The 22,665-nt window shown below is 41.4% G+C and overlaps 1 protein-coding gene across 4 annotated transcripts; it reads right to left on the bottom strand.

The window, feature by feature from the left end:
• Positions 1-6,648: 6,648 nt before the first annotated feature.
• On the bottom strand, positions 6,649-22,653 carry CD200 (CD200 molecule). Of its 4 annotated transcripts, none has more exons than XM_031681303.2 (6): positions 22,514-22,647; positions 20,322-20,403; positions 16,929-17,249; positions 14,334-14,606; positions 12,277-12,384; positions 6,649-7,922 (listed from the first exon to the last, which is right to left on the bottom strand). In XM_031681303.2, the coding sequence occupies exons 1-6, from the start codon at positions 22,523-22,525 to the stop codon at positions 7,915-7,917; spliced, it is 804 nt and encodes a 267-aa protein (XP_031537163.1). In that variant the 5' UTR covers positions 22,526-22,647; the 3' UTR covers positions 6,649-7,914. The 4 variants fall into 4 exon arrangements, 3 of the variants coding, with proteins under 3 accessions (XP_031537163.1, XP_031537154.1, XP_072821337.1); XM_031681294.2 differs by having other exon boundaries at positions 14,213-14,606; XM_072965236.1 differs by lacking the exon at positions 20,322-20,403 and having other exon boundaries at positions 14,213-14,606; positions 22,514-22,653.
• Between the last annotated feature and the right edge of the window lie 12 nt (positions 22,654-22,665).

Genomic DNA, 22,665 nt, shown 5'->3' on the forward strand with positions numbered 1-22,665 from the left:
CCTTTCTACTATGACTTTTGTCAAGAGAATGATTGTATAAATCATTTTGACACCCGGCTTTGATGTAAGATTGAGAGCAGAGCACTGGGATTCTATTTCCATTGCTGAAGGTCTAGAGTCATGGAATTCAAGGATGTTAACTGAGGAAAGATTTTATTTGGAAACCAGAAGTAAATGTAGCAGAGCTGAATAAACTGTGAAAATCAAGTAGGTCATAGTGTCCTTGCTCAGGTGAGAGTCTACGCTCAAGGAACACTTAGTAGCAAAGTTGGAACTCATCTCCTTTTTTAAACTTGGAATTATGAGACTTCCAAGCACATGCAAAGGTAGAGAGAAGAGTATAAAGAATCTCCATTTCAGCAGTGACCCACACATGGCCAGTCTTATCCCCCACTTTCCAGATCCAAGACATCGTGCCATTAAATATGTAATGATCAAAGTATAAATTGAATTTTAATAAATACATCTCTAAATTTATTTCCCATTCATGACATTACTTCACGAAATTTCACAAGTTGTTTTTAAATACATGCAAGTAGGTTTATTCTGTCTGCCATTAAGTGTTACATTTCTCTAAGAGACGAATTTTTTCAGTGCCTCCCTCTGCTGCAATCTCTCCAGACCCTGAACAGTTGGGTGACTACCCACAGTGCTTGATAAAATGGTACCCACTGCAAGACACAGGCTGCTGTTCTGATTGCCATGGACACAACTAGTATAAATACACGTATAAAACAGTAAAGAGAAATGCAGTGTCATTCTCTAACCACTGTAGGGCCAGAAAATTCATAGACACTTCATTGGTATAAAAACCAGTTATCACGACTTCATCGAATACCTCTGTTTCATCTCAGCCCCCACACTTGTGAGATCACTTGCTTTCTTTCTCTTTCTCTTTTCACCACTTTTGAATTGTTCTCTCTGATATGCTTAGCTTCTGAAACTTGATGAGAGTGAGTGGAAATTCATTCAAGTCTACCCTTATAAGTGTTAGCTTCTTAAATGGTTTGGGGGTATTCTTGTTTTTGTTTCTAACCTGATATGTCTGGAAACTTTCCCTTCCCTACCCAAGAATGTGCTCACTTACTCCCTCGCCCTCACTCTCTTTTTCCCGTCAACATTCTCCCATCAAAAAATACCTTTGCTGAAGACAATCAAAACTATTCTATCCAAGGGAAAGAGTTTTCCAAAATTTAAGCATCAGGTTAAAACTACATATTATCTATCAAACCAGTTGTTTACCTGTTCACTGCCAAGGAAGCTGGAGGTGCATCAAAAACCAGTGATAGGAACAGCATTGAGCCTCACACAGAGGGAGGCAGTTCAGGGAAGTCTGGGGTTTCAGTAAAGCCCCATTGTCTTGAAGCTATATTTAAATTGAGAAAAGTTTTTCTTGGCTGAGCCAGCACCCTCAAGCAGATTCCATCATGCTGCATAAGAGTCTTTGGTCTGTAGCTATGTTGGGAATTCCTGTTGCCTGGTTCTCTCCTGTGTCCTGGTAAAGGATTGAGGTTTGTGTGATTTCAGCGAGCCATCTGACATGTTGAGCCCTGTTTTCTTATTTCTGAAATCTCTTCTGACTCTGACTTCTGACTCTTACTCAGTCTCTTACTGCGCCCCTCGGCACGCACGAGGAGACGCAGCCTTCCCAGGGGCACAGGTGCCAGTCAGTTCCGGACATGCTAGACCTCAAACTGTTGCTGACCTTTGTTTATACAAGATGTTGGCTTCCGATGACACTTTGGGGATAGGGCCCGGTCAAATCAAATACAACTTGGTAAGCGTAGGCTTCCCTTGAGGAATAGATTCTCTCTTTTCAAGGGATTTGTAAATTGAGGTTAGTCCTAAGACACAGTAGAGAAAAGTGTCTCCTTTCCCCAAGTGGTTCCAACCATGCATGGGCAGCCCCAGAACTGGCTTGGTCTCATAGAATGCACTGGGACAAGTGAAAAGGGGGAATCCAATTCTAGGCTGCCTTTAGGCTACATTTCACAAACACTGGTCCAGGCCAGTGCTACTCACCCATGAAGGTATCCATGTGCTTCCCTCCAACTTCTTCCCCATCAATGAGATTTTAATGCTTCTTACCTGAGAGCCATCTGGTTTATTAGTCAACACATTACTTAAGAGCGTTTAATTTAAGCCAGCATCTGACTTAATTTTATGTGAGCTATTTACGGGATTGTCTTTGATTTATAAGAAGGGAAACCAATACAAGTTAAGGGAATTACTACATACAAGCTAAACACCACCACCAGATCCAGGATCCTGGATTTGAAGTGTATCAGCCGAGCAGCTGCGTTTCAGTGCCTTTCTGCTGCTGGACTGTATTCAGAAAGTTGATGCTAAATAGAAAAGACTTTAACTTTTGTGTGTTTTTTTTTCCTTTGGGCTTGTCCTCAGCATAAGGAAGTGCCAGATCATCCTGGATGGTGCAGTAGGGCCCCTGCTTGTGTTTTTTTTTTTTTTGTTTTTTATTTTTTTTTTCTTTCTCTTGTTTTATTTCATTATCTTTTAGGTCAAATAGTAGGCTTTTATTTAAATAAAAATATATCTGTTGAATGCCCTTTTTCTAATAGAAATAACAGGACCTGATACAATCTTGGTTCCCTCTCCCTGAGCACCAGGCTGGCTTTGAAGCAACTGTTGGTACCCCTCACACATTTGGTGTTATAGGCGGCCTCGTTTTTCTTTGATCACTTGCTCGCCTTCATGCTGGAGTGCGTTTTTTCCGTGGCTGTTACATATGGCACCTGTCACTGTAGCTTAGGAGGACTGTAGCTGAAACAGAGCAGAGTAGAAAAGATGAGGCCAGGGCCTTCACGACCATGATACCAATGTTTATAAGCAACAGTTCTCCACCTTCACTGAAGACAAAATAAAAAGAGTGGTGTAGTGTTGCAGCATGAAGGATTGAGGTCAGCTGTGGAGAAGGACTGCCTTCAGTGCACTGCACTTCTGCAGGATTTTTAAAGAGGTAGGCGAGGTGGCCATCTCTAGGCAGAATCCTATGTGTGATCTTTTCGGCTCCACCACAGGCAAAATCCCAGGGCTTTATTGGCAGGACTTGTGGGGGCAGCTGCCCTCCCCACACCAGACGGAGTGCATTGCAGTTTTCTGGAGGGAGTTACAGTCAAGGATTCAGGCCCTCGTGTACTCTATGTCTGTGAGTCTGTTTCTGTTTGATAAATAAGTTCATTTGTACTATTGTTTAGATTCCGCATATAAGTGATACCATATAATGCTTGTCTCTCTGACTTACTTCACTTAATATGACAATCTCCAGGTCCATCCATGTTGCTGCAAATGGCGTTATTTCATTCTTTTTTCATGGCTGAGTAGTTTTCCATTGTATGTATACACCACGTCTTCTTTGTCCAGTCATCTGTTCATGGACACTTTGGGGGCTTCCGTGTAAGTGAATAGTCTTGACTGTTACTTTCAGATCAGCTTGTTGTCCTCATTGAGCCCCTGCTTGTGTTGAAGCAAAGCCCAGCAGCTTTTCTCTCTACCCAGCCCCGTATCTCCACCTCCACCTCATGTCCACTTCTGACAAGAGTGTGGTTGCCTGTGGGAATGAGAAGGAACTGGGAAGCAACTGAGGACAGAGGCCTGTGCTGTTTCAGCGGGGGTTTGGGGGTCTCAGGGCAGGCATGCCTCAGCACGTAAACTTGCACGTACTGGGAGACAGACCCTTTCTCGCCCGAGCCTTTACAGCCACTCAGAAAGACAGACTTAATGCACGTTTGATTTATAATTGAGGACATGTAAACTCGGAGAGAGTAAGTGACTGGCCCAAGATCGCACGTTACTAAATATCAGGGGTGGAACTTAAATCCCATTCTTTTGGCTCCAAATCCATAATGCTTTTCTCTATGCCTCATGACCGACAATTTCTAAAAAGTCCTTTTCTACTCTCGAGTTCCATCATGCCCTCTCAGAGGGCAGGAGGGATGTTCCAGGGCAAAGTTGTTTGAACTACTCCTCTCTTCCATGATGTATTAGCATAAAATTTACTTGTTCAAGACATATTTGTTGATGGTTTGTACTAGGTGCTAGGGAAAAGCAAGCAAGCAGGCAGATAAAAACCACTGCCTTTGTGAAGCTTACAACCCATTGGAAGGAGACAGATAATAAACTAGGCAAATAAAGCACAGCGCCTGCTAGATGCTGATGAATGCAAGGGAGGGAAAATGAAGCAGGAGAGGGAGCTAGAGAGGGTTTTTTTGGGGGGGGGGAGGAAAGAGCTTCTGTGGTCCTCCACTGAAAGAACATTCCAGGCAGAGGGAAGAGTAAGTGCCAAGGTCCTGTGGTGGAAACATGTCTGAATGTAGGTGCACTAGCAAGGAGGCTGGTGTGGCTGGCAGAGCATGAGCAGGAGAAAGAGCAGTAGGAGGTGATTTCAGAGAGTATCAGGGAGCTCAACCATGTGGAGATTCATAGTCCATGTAGTCTTTGGCTTCTACCCCAAATAAGATGGGATGCATGAGAAAGTCTGTGCAGAAGGACATGGTTTGTTTTGACCCATATTTTAGAACAGATACGAGAAAAGACTAAAGGAGGAGAAAGCAGAAGCAGGGAGACTAATTAGACAGCTATGGCAGCAGTCTAGGAGAAAGATGATGGTTTGGGCCAGGTGGTAAGATTGGGGGTAAGAGCTGGATTCTCAACATATTGATAGAGCAAGTAAGATATACTAACAAATAGGACAAGAGATGAATTACAGCACGAGTGGAGGGAACAGAGAGCACTGGGCAGGAAGTCTGGAATTCTGAGCTGGAGTTGCAGTCCCATCTAACCTTTTCAGTGTTACCCGAGGAAGGTCACGGAAAAGCTTGGCGCCTCATTTTTCATACCTATAAAAATGGGCTTAAATGCCTTCCTGACCTCACAAGGCTCAAATGAATATGATGTCTATGCAAAAGTTCGCTTGCTTACAATTGAATCAGAGCTCTGTTGTGACCCTGAGCAAGTTCATTAGCCTAAGTGACTAAGGTGGGGAGACTGTAGTCCAATCTGGAATGTCTTCAGAACAAGATAGAAAACAAAAAACAAAAATGTGACAATTGTGAGAAATTACTTTAGGAAGCTTTGTTTGTAAAAAGTTGAATCTCCTTCTTGATGAGCTAAGAATAACCATAAAAGAAAGTCCCCAAAAAACTATTTTAACTAGAGCCTCATATCCTCTAGTCATAACATAGATTTTGTACTCTTTCAACTTGTATTTATGAAATATTACCTAGTTGGTGGTTTATAAATTCCCACCCCTCCCCCAAGTCCTCATATTCAGTTTTAGTTCTATTTAAGCACAAAATGCTTCTTTTGCTTTCCCCTGTCTCTGGAATTTTTCTAAATTTTTACTAACAAAAAAACTATGACTGAGTTTTTCTAAGTGACTCAAATGTTTACAACTTTCCCGGCCTTGCTTAAGCATGTGAAGCCCAAGCTGTCTCTTTCCAATTCACAAATTCAGAAAAAGCACTGGTAGTAAAAGGCTCAGGATGAGTGCAGGGGAACTGGTGAGCCCCTCCCAGGGCTGGGGGAGCAGGAGTCACAAGGCAGAGTGGCACTCCATGGGGAGCTGCCTTCTCAGACAGAGCCATGTGCTCTGAGCTACAGCTTCTTCCTCCTCTCTTCATTCTCTATGATCCTCCCAGTCTTTCCCATCAAAACCTACCTATGCAAGGTAACTGATAAGCCATTTAATAAGCCAATTTATATTGAATTATTAGTGTGGAAGAAGGATTAGTCCCCAGGCTCTCTGCACTTTAAGGGGAACTCCCAGAAAAGTAATGGCCTAACTCACATTATGGTGGGACGGTGGGATGTTTAGGGGTTGTGAAGACAGCTGTCTCATAAGGAGTGCCTTTGGGAAAGACTCATGAAATCTCATAAGGTGAGCTCCTTCTCTGCCTATACTTTGAGTGAGCAGTCCTCAATATTGCCCCTGAGACCATTTCAGGTGATCCACGGAGTCAGGACTATTATCGTAATCACATCATTTCCTTGTTCCTCTTTTTCACTCTCATTATCTCACAAGTGTGTGGTGGAGTTAGTCACACAATGTGTGACGTTGTCATCACTCTGATGTCTAATGAAATGCATGCTTGTATGCTTTTTAAAAAAAATTATCAGTTTTAATCTCAAGGATGGTAACTATCAACAGACATAATTCACTTTACAGGAAAGCTCTTTGGGGTCCTCAATAATGTTTTAAGGGTGTAAAGGGGTCCTGAGACCTTTCAATGTTTGAGAACTGCTTCTTAAGTTATCCTGTCTGATCTGGCAGCTGAGATACCAGAAATACAGCAAAACCAGAAGCAGGGTGGTAATGCTTATTAAATTTAAAACTATAAGCCAACTCGTTTGCAAAGGTTGGTATCTAGAAGCAAAATCAAAACAGCACATGTAAGGAAGTGCTCCAAAATTGACCAGGTCGCATCAGAAGGACAGGCACCAACATGAAGGAGCACTCACTGGTCAGATCAAGGACATCTGATATGTGACCTTGTCACACAAATGTCAACAGCATCTTTTGGGAGTAAGAGCTAGAGGGGAGAGGAAGGCTTCACACACAGAGGGAAAAGACATAGATTATCATTAATTTACACATTTTCCACATTTCCCAAGAGAACATCATGCACCAAATATTTAGACACTTTTAATTACTCAGTATATTAATACAAATATACAAAATAATATAGAATTAAATAACATATGAAACACTTACTAAATATATAAATATGCCATTCAAAAGTGAAAACAATTGAAGTTTCAGTTCCTACATCACTGGATAGAGACAAGAAAGCAAAAGATACTGAACAGGTCACTAACTTCATCTTATGACTATTGAAGAGTTCATAACTGTTCTACTAGTTCGAACAATATGTTTACAACAAAGATTTGTACACCCATACATGCTTCCACTGCTCTTGTGAGAAGTTAACTCGTGAAAAAAGAAGCTAGTAGACACAAAGCATTGGAACTGGCTGACTGCTATTCAGGAAACTCCCTAAATGCCTATGTTCATAATATGTTTTCATATTACTAGGCTGAATTTAAAATGACTAAAACAGGTCTGGGTCTTACCGTGAGACAAATGGGACAAGATATGCATGCTTTTTCAAAATATGAGCCGCTGTCTAATACTAACAATAATTAGTCGGCTATAAAAATAGATAAGTAAAGTTAAGGTTGCCAATGTTATTTCACGACAAATCAGTTCCAGTTTCATTGTGGTAAACATCACAGAAGTACATGAAGAATAGCAGTGACACTGAAGCTTCTAGAAAGACCAGTTTTTAGCAAAACAGTAAGCAGGCAGTAGACTACATCCCAAGTGATGAGGAAACAGACTTATGGACCCAAGAAGAGGAAGGGAAGAAGAGACAGAGCATCAGCAGAAAGGCAAAAGGTAGTCTCAGAAAAGTTCTTTGGTCCTTAACCTTCCTGTATTCTTCTCTTTCTTTTTTATTCATTTTTTTCCTGGAATTTCATCAGTTTTTAGAGCTAAATGGCAAATCATCTGGTCCCACCTCTTAATTTTCTGGATGCAAACATGCAAGTTCACTGTGTTAGTGATGAACACAGAGTTGCCACCAGTTGGAGTCAAAGTTGGCCTCTGAGCAGTGGCTCCTGATTCTAAGTCCAGAATCCTTTCAACAGCACGGCACTGCATCGTTTCACAAAGTCAAGTCCTATAACAGACCTGAGAGGTAAAATGACTTCCTCTTGGAACTCACATAAGCTCTGGGTAGCCTAGATGGCAGCAGAAATTCTCAAAATCCTTAGGCTTTGACTCCCACTTCTTTTGCTCTGTTAGGTTCCTTGGAGAATGACCCCCTTTCTCCTGCTATCCTACTGAGTCAGATTCAAGTAGACCAGGGAATAACTTTCAGGGTTCTGTTGACTCTTCTAGGGCTCTGGGTAAAAGAAAGATCAAAATATTAACCTTAAACATTTATAATTTCTACCCTAATGGATTTTAAGACGACAACAGGAGAATCGATAAACACAGAACTCTCCTGCACATCGGCAAAGATGAAGTAGACATTCCTGACCCAAGGTGATATGAGGGTCAGGGTCTCTTTAAAAAAATGTAGGTAATTCTAGGAAATAATGGTTTGCACAATCATTTGAGTCTTGAAGAAGAACATGTTCAAGAATTCCAATGTCCTACACGTGTTTTATTTATCAGATCTTGAGTTCTGTTTGCTGTGGATACTCACTTGCTGGACGCTGGGCTGGGAATGGTCACAAAGTAAACAGATGGCTGTCCGTTCAAGGGCTATTAGCTCTCTAACACTTAAACTGGGAGGATGTGGGCCTCCCTACAAAGCACGTAGACAGTTAAGTAAAAGACCAGGGTTTTAATCTTGGCGCCATGTCTCACTCTCTGTGTAACCTTAGGCCATTCTTCACCAGAACTTGCAAAGCCCTACATGTTTTAATGTTGCTAACGTTTCCAGTATCAGTGATCTGTGGTGAAAGACAGAATAGCTCAGGCAAGAATGCCCAGGCTTGTGGGCCTGTTAGCCATCTACTTCATGACTGGATTTTGCTATGACATTTTGATGTGATGTGTAGCATTGGCACCCATTCAAGGGCAAAATTTTGTAGAAAAGTAGAAGCCTTAGAATGCAAGATCTCTCCCAGCAATTCTAACCTGGGCAGTTCTGTAAAGATTGCTTAACACTTTTCTTATATATCACATTTCTGCTGCTTGGACCTGTGAGGAAACTGGGGTAGGAGTGAGGGTCACCACTCATCTAGCCTTAATCTGGGAAGCATAAGTACAATTATCTAGCAAAGCCAAGATTTTTTTTTTTTTGGAAACAAGTATTCTTTGTACCATCCTTCCAACTAATCAACAAATTCACCACCACAAATTGTTTATTGAGAAGCCCTCTTATATGACATAGGACTAAGCTTAGAATAGGAGAAAGCAACACGATTCCACCCAAGATACAGTGTTTGACTAACACTGCCATTGGTACCATTGCGAAGAGTCCACTTAGAGGTTAGGTTATTACGAAGTGAAGTGAAAAAAATAGTTTAAAAAAAAACACTTCTATCTGAAATAGTTAGATACTTGAGGAAAAGTGAAATTTGGAATATATGTTTCACATGATTGTCTAAATCTTCTATTGCTTTCCAATTCAGCCTTGACCCAATCAAACAAAAGAAAACTGCTACTCAAAGATTTCTACAAATTAGTTAATTGTCTGCAAATATCTGCCCCAAAGTGAAGGTTTTGTTTCTGAGAAGCTTATAATCACTGGTGGGTTGACTCATGAGAAATAAAAGATTATTGTCAACCTCAAATTGAACTTCATTGGAGTATGTATGGAAGGGGCAAAGGTATGCTATCAACTGGGTTTTAACAGAAAGAACTATCATGAAATGGTGGGAAATCTCCCTAGGAAATTTTAGTCTCTTCCCACTTTCTATTTCAGTAATAAAGGACTGATTCATGAAAGAAAAAAATGTTCTTTGAAAACCTATCTAATGTTGTATTATTATAGTCTCATGGGAAGTAACTGTGATGATCCCCCCAGGAATGGTGCAAAGAGAAATTGGCCCTGTCTCATCACACCTTCCTCCAGAGTGCAGCTTTACAGTTGAAAAACCCAACATCATACTCTCTGATATTACACAGCATCACAAGCAAGGTGCAGGGAGTCGGACTTCTCCATGAGGGTAACATCCATCGTTAGAGATTACCCTTCTGCCCACAAACTATGAATCTGCTTATGTTTTAGTGAGCAATGAATAAGTGATTTTAAGCTAAAACAAACTTTGTTATGGTCATTTATTTTTTAAAAAGGTGAACCTTACTTAACAGACTTCTGTTACTTACCAGATGCGTCTTACCACTGGGCAGCTCCATGGAGATGACTTTTTGTCTACTCATACTCAGTAAGCTCAAGAACTAATCCATTTCTCCTCTACTCTTTCTCTCCCCACGAACCCTGAAAACACACACACACACACACACACACACACACTCAGGTCCCCCTCTCCACTTCTGTTTCTGTTTCCCATTTTTCAGGTCACCAGGTCCAAAATCTTAGAGTCATTTTTGACTAATCATGTTTCCCTGCCCATCCAAAAGTTTTCTGTTTCAGAAGATAATAGAAAGAAAAAGAGAGAGAGAAATAAAGTAAGAGTAAGTAGAGATGAAAGGTAAATGTGGTAGGACTATTTGCTTTCATCACAAATTGACAATCAGAATGCGATACTTGAAGAAATAAAAAAAAAATGACAGCGTCTTTGATGATTTTCTTCCTTTTTTCCCAACTTTTCATATAACTTAAGTTTTTGTCTTAACAAACCAGTATTTCCCCAACCTTGAGGTTTTAAGTCTCCAGCATAATTGACACAGGATTTTACTAGTTTTTAAGTAAGTGGGACCAAATAATCTGGTTGTTAAAACTTGTGAAACCAGACAAAAAAAAAATCTAGTCACTCAAAATTTGTTACTGCACGTTCAGTGTAATTAACTGAATTGGCCGTATGTCATGAAAACAGTCAGTAAATGGCGATCCCAGCACTTACAAGATTCATACAGATTTGGATGTTTACTTCATAAATGAGAAAAAGCCTGGCAACAGAGAGAAGCTGAATCTTCACTTCAGGAACTGAATAAGGCGGTGAACAATTAGATTTCCCAGAAAATACAAGACTTAATGAACAAAGGACAGTCATTTTGCAAACGCCCCTTTCTAGTGAAATTTACCTTGAGCTTGAATAGATTGTATTGTAAGACTCTTATCCAAAAGGGACTTTTTAAAATGAACACTTTATACTTTTCTGCCTGCACTTTACAAAAGAATACAGAAAAGTCAGCAAGCACTAACAATAGTGCCTTTCAAGTCAGGAAACCATAACTGAAAGAATATTCCAGCAGAAATCAGGAGACCAGGATTCTAGTACCAGGCCTGCTGCTAACTGTGACCTCAGGGAAGAAGGTCAACTTCAGTTCCTAACTGGAAAAGTGAAATGTTTGGAAAAAGTAGAATCCAATGGCCCCTGCCTTTGTCATTTTGCAGAGCGCTCATGGGTTCCATGGGTTTATGTTTAGGTGCAATAAGATGATCTGATGTGCAGTCTCCTGTCCCAGATAGAGCAAATCCCTGTGTCTACTTTTGCAAAAGAGTCATTGACACCAGTGATGTGTTGCTTTTCTGATAAAATCACAAGAATTAATCTGGTGTTTATGTAAGGTTTATGCAAAATTAAGTGTTCAAAAAGCCTAGAGCATGAAAGATATTCATCTATGAGACAAAATGAAAACGCAAAAAAGGTAGCGTTTGAGTGAGATTTTTTTTTAATAGAAATGTAAAATAACACTCAAAGCCAGCAGTTTTTCTTCCCCCTCTCTCAGGCATCTGAGATGCAGAAAACTCCCCCATCACCACTTCGTCCTAGGAAAGTCCCATTACCTACAACAGAAACTGCAGCTCTGCATTAGCTTTAATAAATTATGTGCCATCTTCAGAAGCCAAGGAAATTTAATTCTCTCCCTCTAGCTGACCTTTCTGGGTTTATATCGTCTCTTGTTTTAGGATGTCTCACAATGTTTTAGACTCAGCACCTATGAGGTTACTGAATTTACAATACAAAAAGGAAATTGAAAAAAAATCACTTTGCAAATGTATCCTTTCATTCATTCACTCACTTTTTAAATGAACATCTACTGAGGACCTGGTACACATAAGACACCATGCTGGATGTTGTAGGGCATGGAGAGAAATGAACGGTGCAGAAGTGGAGAATGATATGTCACAGTCATCATGAGTATGAATCACCTGTGTGTTGTCTATAGCGTCTGAGACATAGTGAGCGTGTGACACAGAAAGCACTACATAATAGTGGTCACATTGGACGTATTCAGGGGAGCTGACCTGTAGGATGCTGTAAAAAGAGAAGAGATTGTCCAGGGTAGGAAGAACACAGCGTGGGCACCAAGACTTCTCTGGCTTTGCCATCAGACGATTCCATAGTGACAGAATAAATATTTTCCACATTTCCTCTCCTCAACCCTGACTTTCAATTTACAAAATAATTAGCCTTTAAACAATCTTCACAAATGAAAAGCAGAAATGTTTCAGGTCCAAATGCAAGAAAATGGTCCCAAAGTGTTTCAAAATAACATCAACATGTATGTATTTTGGAAACATCAAACCAAATCCTCTTACTTATATCTTCGTGTGACCCCCCAATTGTCGTGAACAATGATTTCTTTTCGCCTTTGTACTTCCCTTAGGGACTCACCTCGGTCTTGGTTCCGACGGCGTTTCCAGTACAGTAGAATTGAGATTAAGACCAGAAGAATTACCAGGGAAACAATACTTAACAACAGTGGAACTGAAAACCAAAAGCCTGTGGATATTGAAGGGAGAAAAGGAAAAACAAGGTCATAAGTGGAAGCCGTTGAGGTAAAAAGTGATAAAGCCATACTTGTGATGAGTTTTTATTAGAGTTGAGATTCTGATGAAGATTATTCTTAGATATATACAAACTGAGGTCTTAATTCATGAGCTCATATTATGTTCATAACATTTAGATACTAATAATCGCTAACATGTTTAATGTGGTTACTATGTAATAAGAGCTTTGAATATGTCATCTCATTTAATCCTCAAAATAGCCCATGAGTTAGGTATTACTACCATCATTAAACAGATTAAAAAATAAAAACCAAAAAACCCCCAAGGCTCAGAGAAATTAAGTTCGCCCAAAATCAATGCCATAAGTGGTAGCACAAGGCTTGGTCAGAGGTCTGTTTGCCTCCAAAGCACATATTCTTTGCCATACTGTCCATTAAAGGACTGTGTTTATTGAGGGAGTTTTAGAAAATACACAGAAATATAAAGGGAAAAAAGTCATGAATCTCGTGATTCCAATGCCCTAGGAATAACTCATCTCAATGTTTTTATTCTATTCCCTCTCGTCTATGTCCTTGTTATCATATCTCTTCCCAATAGTCCATAAACGCAACTTAGCCTGGATCTCAGCTCCTCGGTGTCCCTGTGTAATACAAAGGCAGGTGCTCACTCCCTGACTCGGGCGCCTCCCACACCTTCTCCATACCTTTTTAATGAGATTTATCACATCATAATTTAACTGAGCGTCTTCAGATTTGCGTAACTTCAGTAGTTCTAGTGCTTGATATAATGCTTTAAGCATGGAAGATTTTTTAGTAAATTGTGGTCACAGGATGAACAAACATTACATGAGTGATGTATAAGCATTACAAATAAGCCAATTTGGGCATTCTTGGAAGAGGAAGACATGTTCCCTTTCAGGTTCTTGTTTTTCAGGGAAATTTACCCTTCACTTTGGCTGAATCTGAGGATCTTTCCACGAATGTCCAAATCTAATGCCTCTTGACCCATTTTGACAAAATGTTGACTTTTTGACTAGTTAGTTTTCAAGGACCCCAGAAATGACTATAGGAGATGTTCCTTGGAGGCCGCCATGCCAACAAGGCACAGGCTTTTCCAGATTTTTATTGTTCACAATGCCTCTCCGAAAAAGCAGCAGTATCTTTTTAGGAGGCTTATTCCTGAGTGCCTCAGCGGAAGTTAGTGCTTAAAACTACCCAGAGAAAGAAAACTGGGATTGTTATCGCTAAAGGGTCTCATTTCTAAAACCACTGCTCCCTTTATTCTCTCTCCCATAGTCTTCACCTCCTGAATCGATGAGACCCTGAGATAGCAGTTTAGATAGAAACACAGGCGAGCAAAAGGGGTCTTGAACAGGAGGCAGTTTACTTTTAAATGGGGTGAGGAAAACACCTCCAATCAGCCTTCTTCCCAAAAGCTCTGTTGCCCCCTTCCCACAGTGTAGACTGTGCAGGGGTTTCATCACAGATGTCGCTTCCTCCAGGAAGACACCCTGATCCCTCCAGACTGAGCTGATGCCCCTGCTTCCCACCCTCAGTCCTCCCAAGGTGTAGCACAGCTTTCTTACTGAAGCATGTGACATGCAGTTTTTCAACTGCCCAGCCCCTCCTCTGCATTCCCTAGTGGACTAGAAGCTCTCTCTGTCACATTTCTGGCATAACAAATGCTCAGTAGGTGGCACAGAAGACACAATCAACAGCTGGATCTCAGCAAAAACATTTGGTAAGTGGGCAGCATCCCACATTCACCAAACTAAAACCAGCATCATTGGCTTCCTCGACTGTTTTTCTTTGCCTACTTACCCCATTCTGTCTCTTATCAGCTCCTTTGCTAAGAGGCTGAGAGGCTCTGCAGAGCATTCAGCGCCTTCCACGCGTGTGTCTGCAGATGTGACCACCGCCATCTCGGCCCACTCTCTCTTACCTTTGTTCACCGTTTCCCTGTAGTTGGTCACAGTCCCCAGGTACAGCACCTGGCAGATCACCTCCTTCCCCACCTGACTCTTGGGGTCTTTGACCTGGAGGATGCTGGTGACAGATGTTGTCCCATTGGGGTGTGAGAGAATCTCAGTACTGTTCTCAATCCCCGACCCAGAGACCTTCCAGGAGATCACAGGGGCTGGGCGAGCATTGGCAGAGCAAGTGATATTTAGGTGGTCTTCAGAGAATTTGTAGTGAAGGAAAACTGTGGGCTGTACTGGGACAAAAAAAAAAACAATGACCTGCCATCAGGTAAACATCTAGTCAGAGGCCCACACTCTCCCCAGGGATGAAAGAAAGATCTTTACAGAAAGACAGTGGGGGCTAGAAACATAAGGTGGCACCTCTGATCCAAACTGGGGCCTTCTCAGTTCCTTCTGTATCTAATTCTCTGACCTGCAGGATAGAGACTGACCTAGTACAACCTTGTGACAAGAAAGATCCTCTGTGTAGTTTGTCTCTAGGAGATTTAGCTGCACGGACAGAGGGTACCCTTCCCCCTCCCTCCCCGAGCCTCAGTATGCTTTTCTCTTTTCCTTGAGCAACGCAACATCTCCGCCTTCTTCTGGGTATCCCCTTCAAAGAGTTTGACAATGACCACCAGTCAGCACCTCCATCCACGTAGCCTGCACTTCTCAGAAGCACCAGGGCAGTTTCAGAACAGAGAGCCTATAGAGGGGCTGCCACTTAGGGACGGCCTTCTGCTTGGAACTGGGCTAGTGAATGACATGTATGGAGCAGACTTGGAAAGCCCCAGTTTGAAGTATCTATACAAAATGTAACTTAGGAATTCACAGCCAATAGTCAGAAAAAAATCACAGAATGACAGTTGTAAGGACCTTGGAGATCACCTTCTGGAGTTAAGAGAAAATTAACTAGCTTATGAAAACAGAAGGTTATTTTTAGGTCAGCTGTACCCCATTCCCTTTCAAAAGTCCCTTGACTAATGAGTTCATTTTCCTTGTAATATACAGCTTATCTCTCCTGGGGAAATGCAAACTTGCCTTTCTGTGGTTGGCTTTGGAGCCCACAAGATGATTAAAGGATAGTGCTAAATAAAAATCTGTCTGACTTAGAGGGTCAAGGAGTGGGTGGGTGGCAGTAGGCTGGAGGAAATGGGCCCTATAGGAATGTGGCTCTGTCCAGAATGTACACATTACTAACATCAGTGAGCCCTGGAGGAAGTGAGATAAAATGAAGGAAGACGAGTATGGTGGCATGGCCAGATTGGCTGGCAGGGCTCTCTAGTATATCAAAGAATGACTTAGATGAAAGCTATAAGGTGTGGCTGGAAAGGGTCAGTGTGGAAAAGAACTACAGGATTACCAGCTAGAAGACTCAGAGGCATCTGCTTTTCAAGCAAAAAATATAATAAAAAGATTAAGAGTAAAGAAGGGGGGAATGGAAGAAAGAGAAAGATGAGCAAAGAAGAGAAAGAAAAGAAAAAGAAACAGAAATGATAAAACTATGACAAAAGAAGGGAAAGGAAGAAAAAGGAGACAGGAAGAAGAAAGGAAGGAAAAGAAGATGGAAGGAAAGGAGAGAGAGAAGAAAAAGGGGGGCAAAGGAATAAAAGGAAAGGGAAGAGGGAGGGGGGATTGGAGGTGGGGAGAGAGACAGATGGGGACAGAGAGGATGAAAGAAGTGGAAATCAACAAGAAAGCCTGATGCAAGATCCTGCAGAGAGGACTCACTATGAGCAAAATATTCGGCGGCGTCCTTCTCCTTGCGTTCCTATTTACTGAGTTTCCTCCTATCCTCTGTTCAGTATTCTTGCTGTGCTCAAACTCTCACTTTAACATTCCTAATAAGCCTGCCTGTTTCTCTTCCCTTCGAAGACCATCAACAAGTGTGCCATGCTCCAATGTTACCCCTTATTTCTACTTCTCAATTCTTGATCTCAGCTAAGCATCAGTTAAGACGAAAGGAACCTTGTCAAACTAAGCCTTTTGGATTTTAAAAGAATGCTTATTATTCAGTTAAATCCCCAGTAGGCATCAGGTATGAAAAGCCTCATATCCCCTTATCAGTCCTGAGAAAGTGAGCCTGAAACAAAATGAGAGGGATGCCCATAACCAGCTCCAGGTGAGCCCAATCTAGCTTTGTCCTTAGATCTAAAAATATTAAAGCTGTTAGAGACCCAAGAGATGATCTATTTCACACTTACAGTGCAGATAAATAAACTGTGGTACAGAGAGTAGACAGGACCCTTCTAGGGGCACGTGATTGCTAATGGCAAAGCCAGGTCTGAACCATGTAACTGCTTACAAAGAACTTGTCCTCATTATGGTCCTTAACTTACTCTTGTTGACAACAGGATTCTTTAGGGCAAAGATAACTCTAACCAGAGATTCAATATATCATGTAACCGTGAACTCTCCAAATAACCATAACCACAATTACAGTAGACGTGGAAGCCAAGTGTTCTCCCATGAGCCTCTGGGATTAGGAGCCTGAAAAACTAGGCACTACCACTATGTTCCAGTCATTCTTGAAAGTAACATTTCTAGCCAAAGACAATGTATTCAGAGATTCTCACCAGAGAGGGTGAGGCAGGCTACTCCTGAGATCTTCCCAGAACCAAAGGTATTGAAGAGGCACTTGTAACACCCCTCATCCTCCAAGGTGGTATTCCAGAAGGTAATGGTTGAGTTCATGAGTCCCAGCTGGGTGATGTTTATCTTGTCCTTATAGGCAGGCTGGACTACAACCCCATGGTTCTCGCTGAAGGTGATCATGTTTTCCGGACTTACAGCCTTGATTTTTTGCCATGTCACAATCAAGACTTCTTGGGGATTTTGCAGAGAGCAGCTTAAAGAAGCAGGTGTGTTCAGCGGCTCTCTTACATCCTGGGTCACCACTTTCATCATGGAATCATAAAAGAACATTATACTTTAAATTTTAATACATACACAAATATACACATTTTCTGATTTAAAAAAACGCATGCTGAAAGTTAAAAAAATGCAAAGAAAGAGAAAACATTTACCTACATTCTTGATGTTGCTAAAGAAATATAAGCTCAAATATATTTGTTCAGTCCTTAAGAGTAGAAAAACAAGAAAGCAAATTCCCAGTGACCAGAAATTGCATGAAGAATCCTTATAAGCCGAAAAGTAGGTGAAGTGAGGTTGAAGATGGCAACTGCCAGATAGGACAGAAGCATCACCAAGTGTGCTTACTTGAGAGGTATAAGCTAGGAACGAGAAAGGGTCAATGGGCAATAGGCAGAGTGATTAGTTTATGTGAAGAAGGCATATATGCCTTAACCATTCCCTGCACACACTCTGCAAAGGAAGGGGCAGCAATAGTGATGGCTGCCTTCAGGAACAGGTGAAGGCAGGAACATAAGACAGAGAGATACACAGGACAGTGCTCCAGGAGGCTGACTGTACCAGAGAGCTTTGACAACCAAATGACAATCTACACATTCTCCCATTTTTACTGAATGCAGTGCAGAATATAAGGTATGGCAGTAATTTCTTCTCTCTCCAATACTGGCTATTCATGTTGATATGATAGATGACTCAATGGGAAATCTCAATATAATAACAAATAGCCAAACATTCGAGAAAGCTAACAGAATGATAGAAGAGTAATAAACTTTACAAACCCAAGAACTCATACCAGATGAATAAAGATACCATAAATCAAAAAACACTTTGACATGAATAAACGTGGTATCTTAAGTGCGAAAAGGAAGCAGCACTATAAATAGTAGAAACTGGAGATATAGAAATGAGAAATATAAAATCTTAACAGATTGGCTGACTTAGCAGAGTGGATATCACTGAAGAGTAAATTAGTAAGTAGGAAGATCAGGTCATGGAATTCTTTCAGAAAGTAGCACAAAGGGATAAAGATATAAAAGGTATTAGAGAGAAATTGAAAGACTGCACTATTTCAGTATCAGTCCAGTAGGACTTTTAAAAGGAAAAAACAAAGGGAGACCAGAAGTCAAAAACACTGTAAGGGACAAAAATGTAGTTTTCAAAATGATAAAAGGAGGAATCTAAAATAAGATATATTAATCATGAACCTTCATGCACCTACAAACACAACTGAAATATATAAAATCTAATAGAACTACAAAGAAAAATATATAAATCTACAATCATAATGGGAGAGTTTTTCACAGTTCTCTCAGATTTTCACTTCTATATATTAAAAAAGAAAAGCAATAAGATCAAATATAAGGATATAGAAGATTTGAAAAACAAACATATATATGCAAATTATTATATATGTATGTGTATAATAGCATGTATTCATAAATTTTACCCAAAAGAAAACAGTCTGTTCAAGCAACACGTGGAACATATCCCAAAACTGAATTTAGTGAACAAAAAATGAACTTGAACACTGTCCGTAGTGCAATAACATTATAAATTTACATAATTCTTTTCACTCTTTAATTATACCAGAAATCATAGCAAGAATTATGAGTTACTATGAATGACAATGAGAATATCCTATATTAAAATCTGCAGAAACTGATATAGCAGTTCTCAGAGGGAAATATTTAATCCTAACTTAATTTATTTAGAAAGATTGAAAAATTAGTACACACATATATCCAAAATTCCCACCCCCCAAAAAATAATAAAAGGAGTTAGTTAATAAAGTTAAAAGTGTAAATTAATAAAATGGTACACAAAATGTAGACTTAATCAAAAACACCAAAATCTGTTTTTTCTAATGCTAATGATACAGATAAAATGGCTAGAGTAATCAGGGAAAAAGGAGGCAGCCCAACAACATCCTCTCAACAACCCTGAACATCAGGAATGAACAGATGGGCACAGCAACATGCACAAATCAGGACCCCGGGGTGTCGCATAAGTCTGGTTTTAGTGAGGGGTACACTTAGTAGACCTGAAAAATTTCAGGGCAACACCTGTTGTTAGGACCAGCGTTTCCTAAACATTGGTTGAGATGTTGCAGAGCAGAGATGTGAAGAAATTGCTGCTTTTAGAATGGAGAGGAGAAAAGGGTATCAAAGCTAGAGTTTTAACATCTTGGGTGATTTTCCTCTTTGACTATGGAAGAAATAATTTAGTGGAAAGTTTACAATTCTTTGCTGCTTGTATGAAATTCCATTTAGAGTCCCCCAGTCGGTAAATCCTGCTCTGTAGATGGTGTGACGCTTCCCCTGCCCACAACGTGAAGGCTGATGGAGAGCAACAGCACACAGGAGATAAAAGCCCCGCAGCACTTCCTTCCGGGTAGCACAGGGAACTACAGTCAACACCCTGTGACAACCTTTAATGAAAAGGAATATACGTATGTATATGCATGCCTGGGGCATTATGGGGTACACCAGAAATCGACACATTGTAACTGACTATATTTCAATTAAAAAAAACCAAACAGGCCAGCAGCAAGGTGAGGGGTGGTGTCTTATGGAATCACGGAGAAAGGTCTAACACAAGTAGGAAACTCAGCAGATAAGTGGGCGGTGCAGGTGTATGGGTTAGGCAATAGACTATGTGAACCTATGTAACCTCCCTATTTCATTATTTTTAATATTTTTCTGTAATAGAGGGACACACCCAATTTTAAGTCTTATTGCTAAATTACCTTCCAAAAAGGCCCTATTCACTCATACTCCCCCAAGTATTCCCAATTCTTTACAAACATAGTGAATTATTATTTTAATCATTATTCAATTTGATAGATGAAAAATTAATCTTAATTTAGAAAGAATTTTTACATCTTTTTTGTCTATGAAAACAGTTTCTAAATATCAAAGTCTTTGAAAACAAAAATGTGGAAAGCAGAAAGAACCACTCCCACTCTTCCAAACGAATCACACATTGAAATAATCCACGCAGACAGACGAAACAGCACGGCACAAACAATAGTGCCCAAATGGCTCCACTCTAGAAATTGTGTTTCCTGGATTCCGAGCAGGGCAATGGAGTATCTTTACCTTGTGCCTCGCATAGCATCAGAGCTGACAAGAACCAGATCAGATTGCAGGTGAACAGATGACAGAAGAGCCTCCTGAACACCTGAAGACAGAAAGCAAAGGACAGAAATGGGCATTTGGATGAAGACAAGGCTAAGGAAGCTTTGATCTGATCGCTATCTCAGGGAGTGTTGCAGCTACAGTTTAACCACTCGAAACCTTTGGTTTTGTGGCAGAAAAGCAGCAGCGTGTCTCTCATCATGGTGGTCCCTAGCGATGGGAGGCCTTGGCGTCACGGCAAGGGAACAGTGAAACAGAAAACACAGGAAAGCAAGGCACAGATGCTTTCTGCCCTTGAATTTCAACCAAGTCCTATTACCATCCTCCTGAATTCCCCATTCCTGGGGACCAGGCACAGAGCATCCTTTTCAGGACACAAACTGGTGTCTTAGCATAGACACTAGTCAGTCCCTCTTTGCTCCCCCAGCCTAGGGTCAGAAAAGCTGCCACCTCCATCACCTTGTATTCTTCCCATCAACTCCTTCTGGGATGAACCTTTATCCTTGGTCTTTCAGCATTTAGGCTTTTAAAACTCAAATACTTAGGCTCTCGCTATTTAACAACTTTGGCTTCTGAAACTAAAACGTTTTCTCTGGCATTCTAATCCCATATCAATTTGTTTTAAACCATCATGCCACATGGAAATCCAGGCTTTAGCAAAGGCTGTGATGAGGAATGCAGAATAGTTTGTCTCTCAGCGTGAAAAATCTGAGGTTTAGGATAAGAGAGAAAGCCAAAACACAAGATGTGTGAACTGGGAGCCAGCAGTGGTTAAGAAGCAGAAGCACAGTGACTGAGGCAAAGGGAATTAGAAGGAAAGGCCTGCTATTAAATGTACACATATTTCTGCTGGCAGACTTGAGTTCAGGCGAGCACAAAGGCTAGCTGCGTAAGCTGGGGCAGACCATTTTACATTTCTGAGATGCAGAAAAAATATTCCCAACCTTCTTTCTGTAAAAAAGACTAAATGAGGTCATATATGTAAAGCTTTTGGAACAGAGACTGATAGAAGTAAGTACTAAATCAATGTTGCTGTTATCTCATTGGGTTACACTGAGAATTTAATACAGTGCCTAAGATATGGTAAATGCCAACATGTGTTACATGGTCAAAATAATCCATTAATCAAATTATACAGTAATGGAAATGGATAAGTTCACTTAATAACCCTTCACAAGAGGGCCAGGGTTCACAGAGGCCTGGCTCTTACCTGATAGCTGCCTGCCTGGCAGCTCCATTGTCCCTATAGGTACCTCTTACCCTGAAAGCTTCTAGGTCCAAATTCTGACCCTGACATATTACACAGTCATATGGACTTGGAGACATTTTCTGCCTGTTTCTTTGTGAAACTGGGTAATAATTCCTCCTTTGATGGATAGTTGTGAAGGTTAAGAGCATCTAGCACATGGTAAACATCACTTGAAGGCCTTTGTTAAGAAAGACATTGAAATAACCAGCTGTGGGGTCTTACCAATAAACTACATATGAAAAAAAAATTTACCCTGAGGCATTACCTGTATTTGGATTTTAATATTTATTGTTTTCTAAAATTATACCAGTGTAAATGAAAACCCTCTCCTTCATTTTGTCATGTATACAGATCCTGAATAAACAAAATGTCTGTCTCTCATAGCCTGGGTTTTAACCCTGATGTATCCGATCGTTTATGGCTTCCCAAGGCAAAGGCGCAGAGGATGGAGAAAGAGGCTGGAGCGTCATGGAGGGAGCGAGCTCTCCCAGGGACAGTAATCCCGAAATTCACAACCCCACCCCAGCCTTCAGGGCCTAAACGGAGCCAATACAGCACCCTCCATCCCTGCCACCAGCGCGCGACCCCCAGGCCCAGTTCCCCTCCAGGGATGTCAATGGTCTTCGGAGAAGCGCCTGCGGAGACACCGCCCGGCGGCATCCTTTCTCTAGCACGTTGAGACAGAGAACCGGGTGGCCAGAACGGCCTGTAAACCGTCAGCTAGAAGGCAAAATTAGCTTCTCTGCAAGGATAAGCGCTGAGAGGAAAGCGCTAGCAAAAATCCCAGCTCCGGACCAGCCTGAGGAGGGCCGCAGCCTGGCGCTCTCAGCCCGCCACCTCCCCAGGGCCGCCGGCGCGACGCCGCCCACCCCGAGCCCTCTTTCCCTCGCCTGGCCCGGCTCACCAGCCTCTCCATCCTCGCTCCCGGCCGCGCGCGGTGGCGGGCTTCAGCTGGAGGTCCGGAGGGATCTCACGCCAGACCCGGCGGTGCTGGAGGAAGCTCCTCGCCACTAGGACGCCCCCCGCAATCGCAGTGATTCCCCGCCCCTCACTCCT

The sequence above is a fragment of the Vicugna pacos genome, chromosome 1 (assembly GCF_048564905.1).
Source record: "Vicugna pacos chromosome 1, VicPac4, whole genome shotgun sequence".
NCBI classification, from domain to species: Eukaryota; Metazoa; Chordata; class Mammalia; order Artiodactyla; family Camelidae; genus Vicugna; species Vicugna pacos.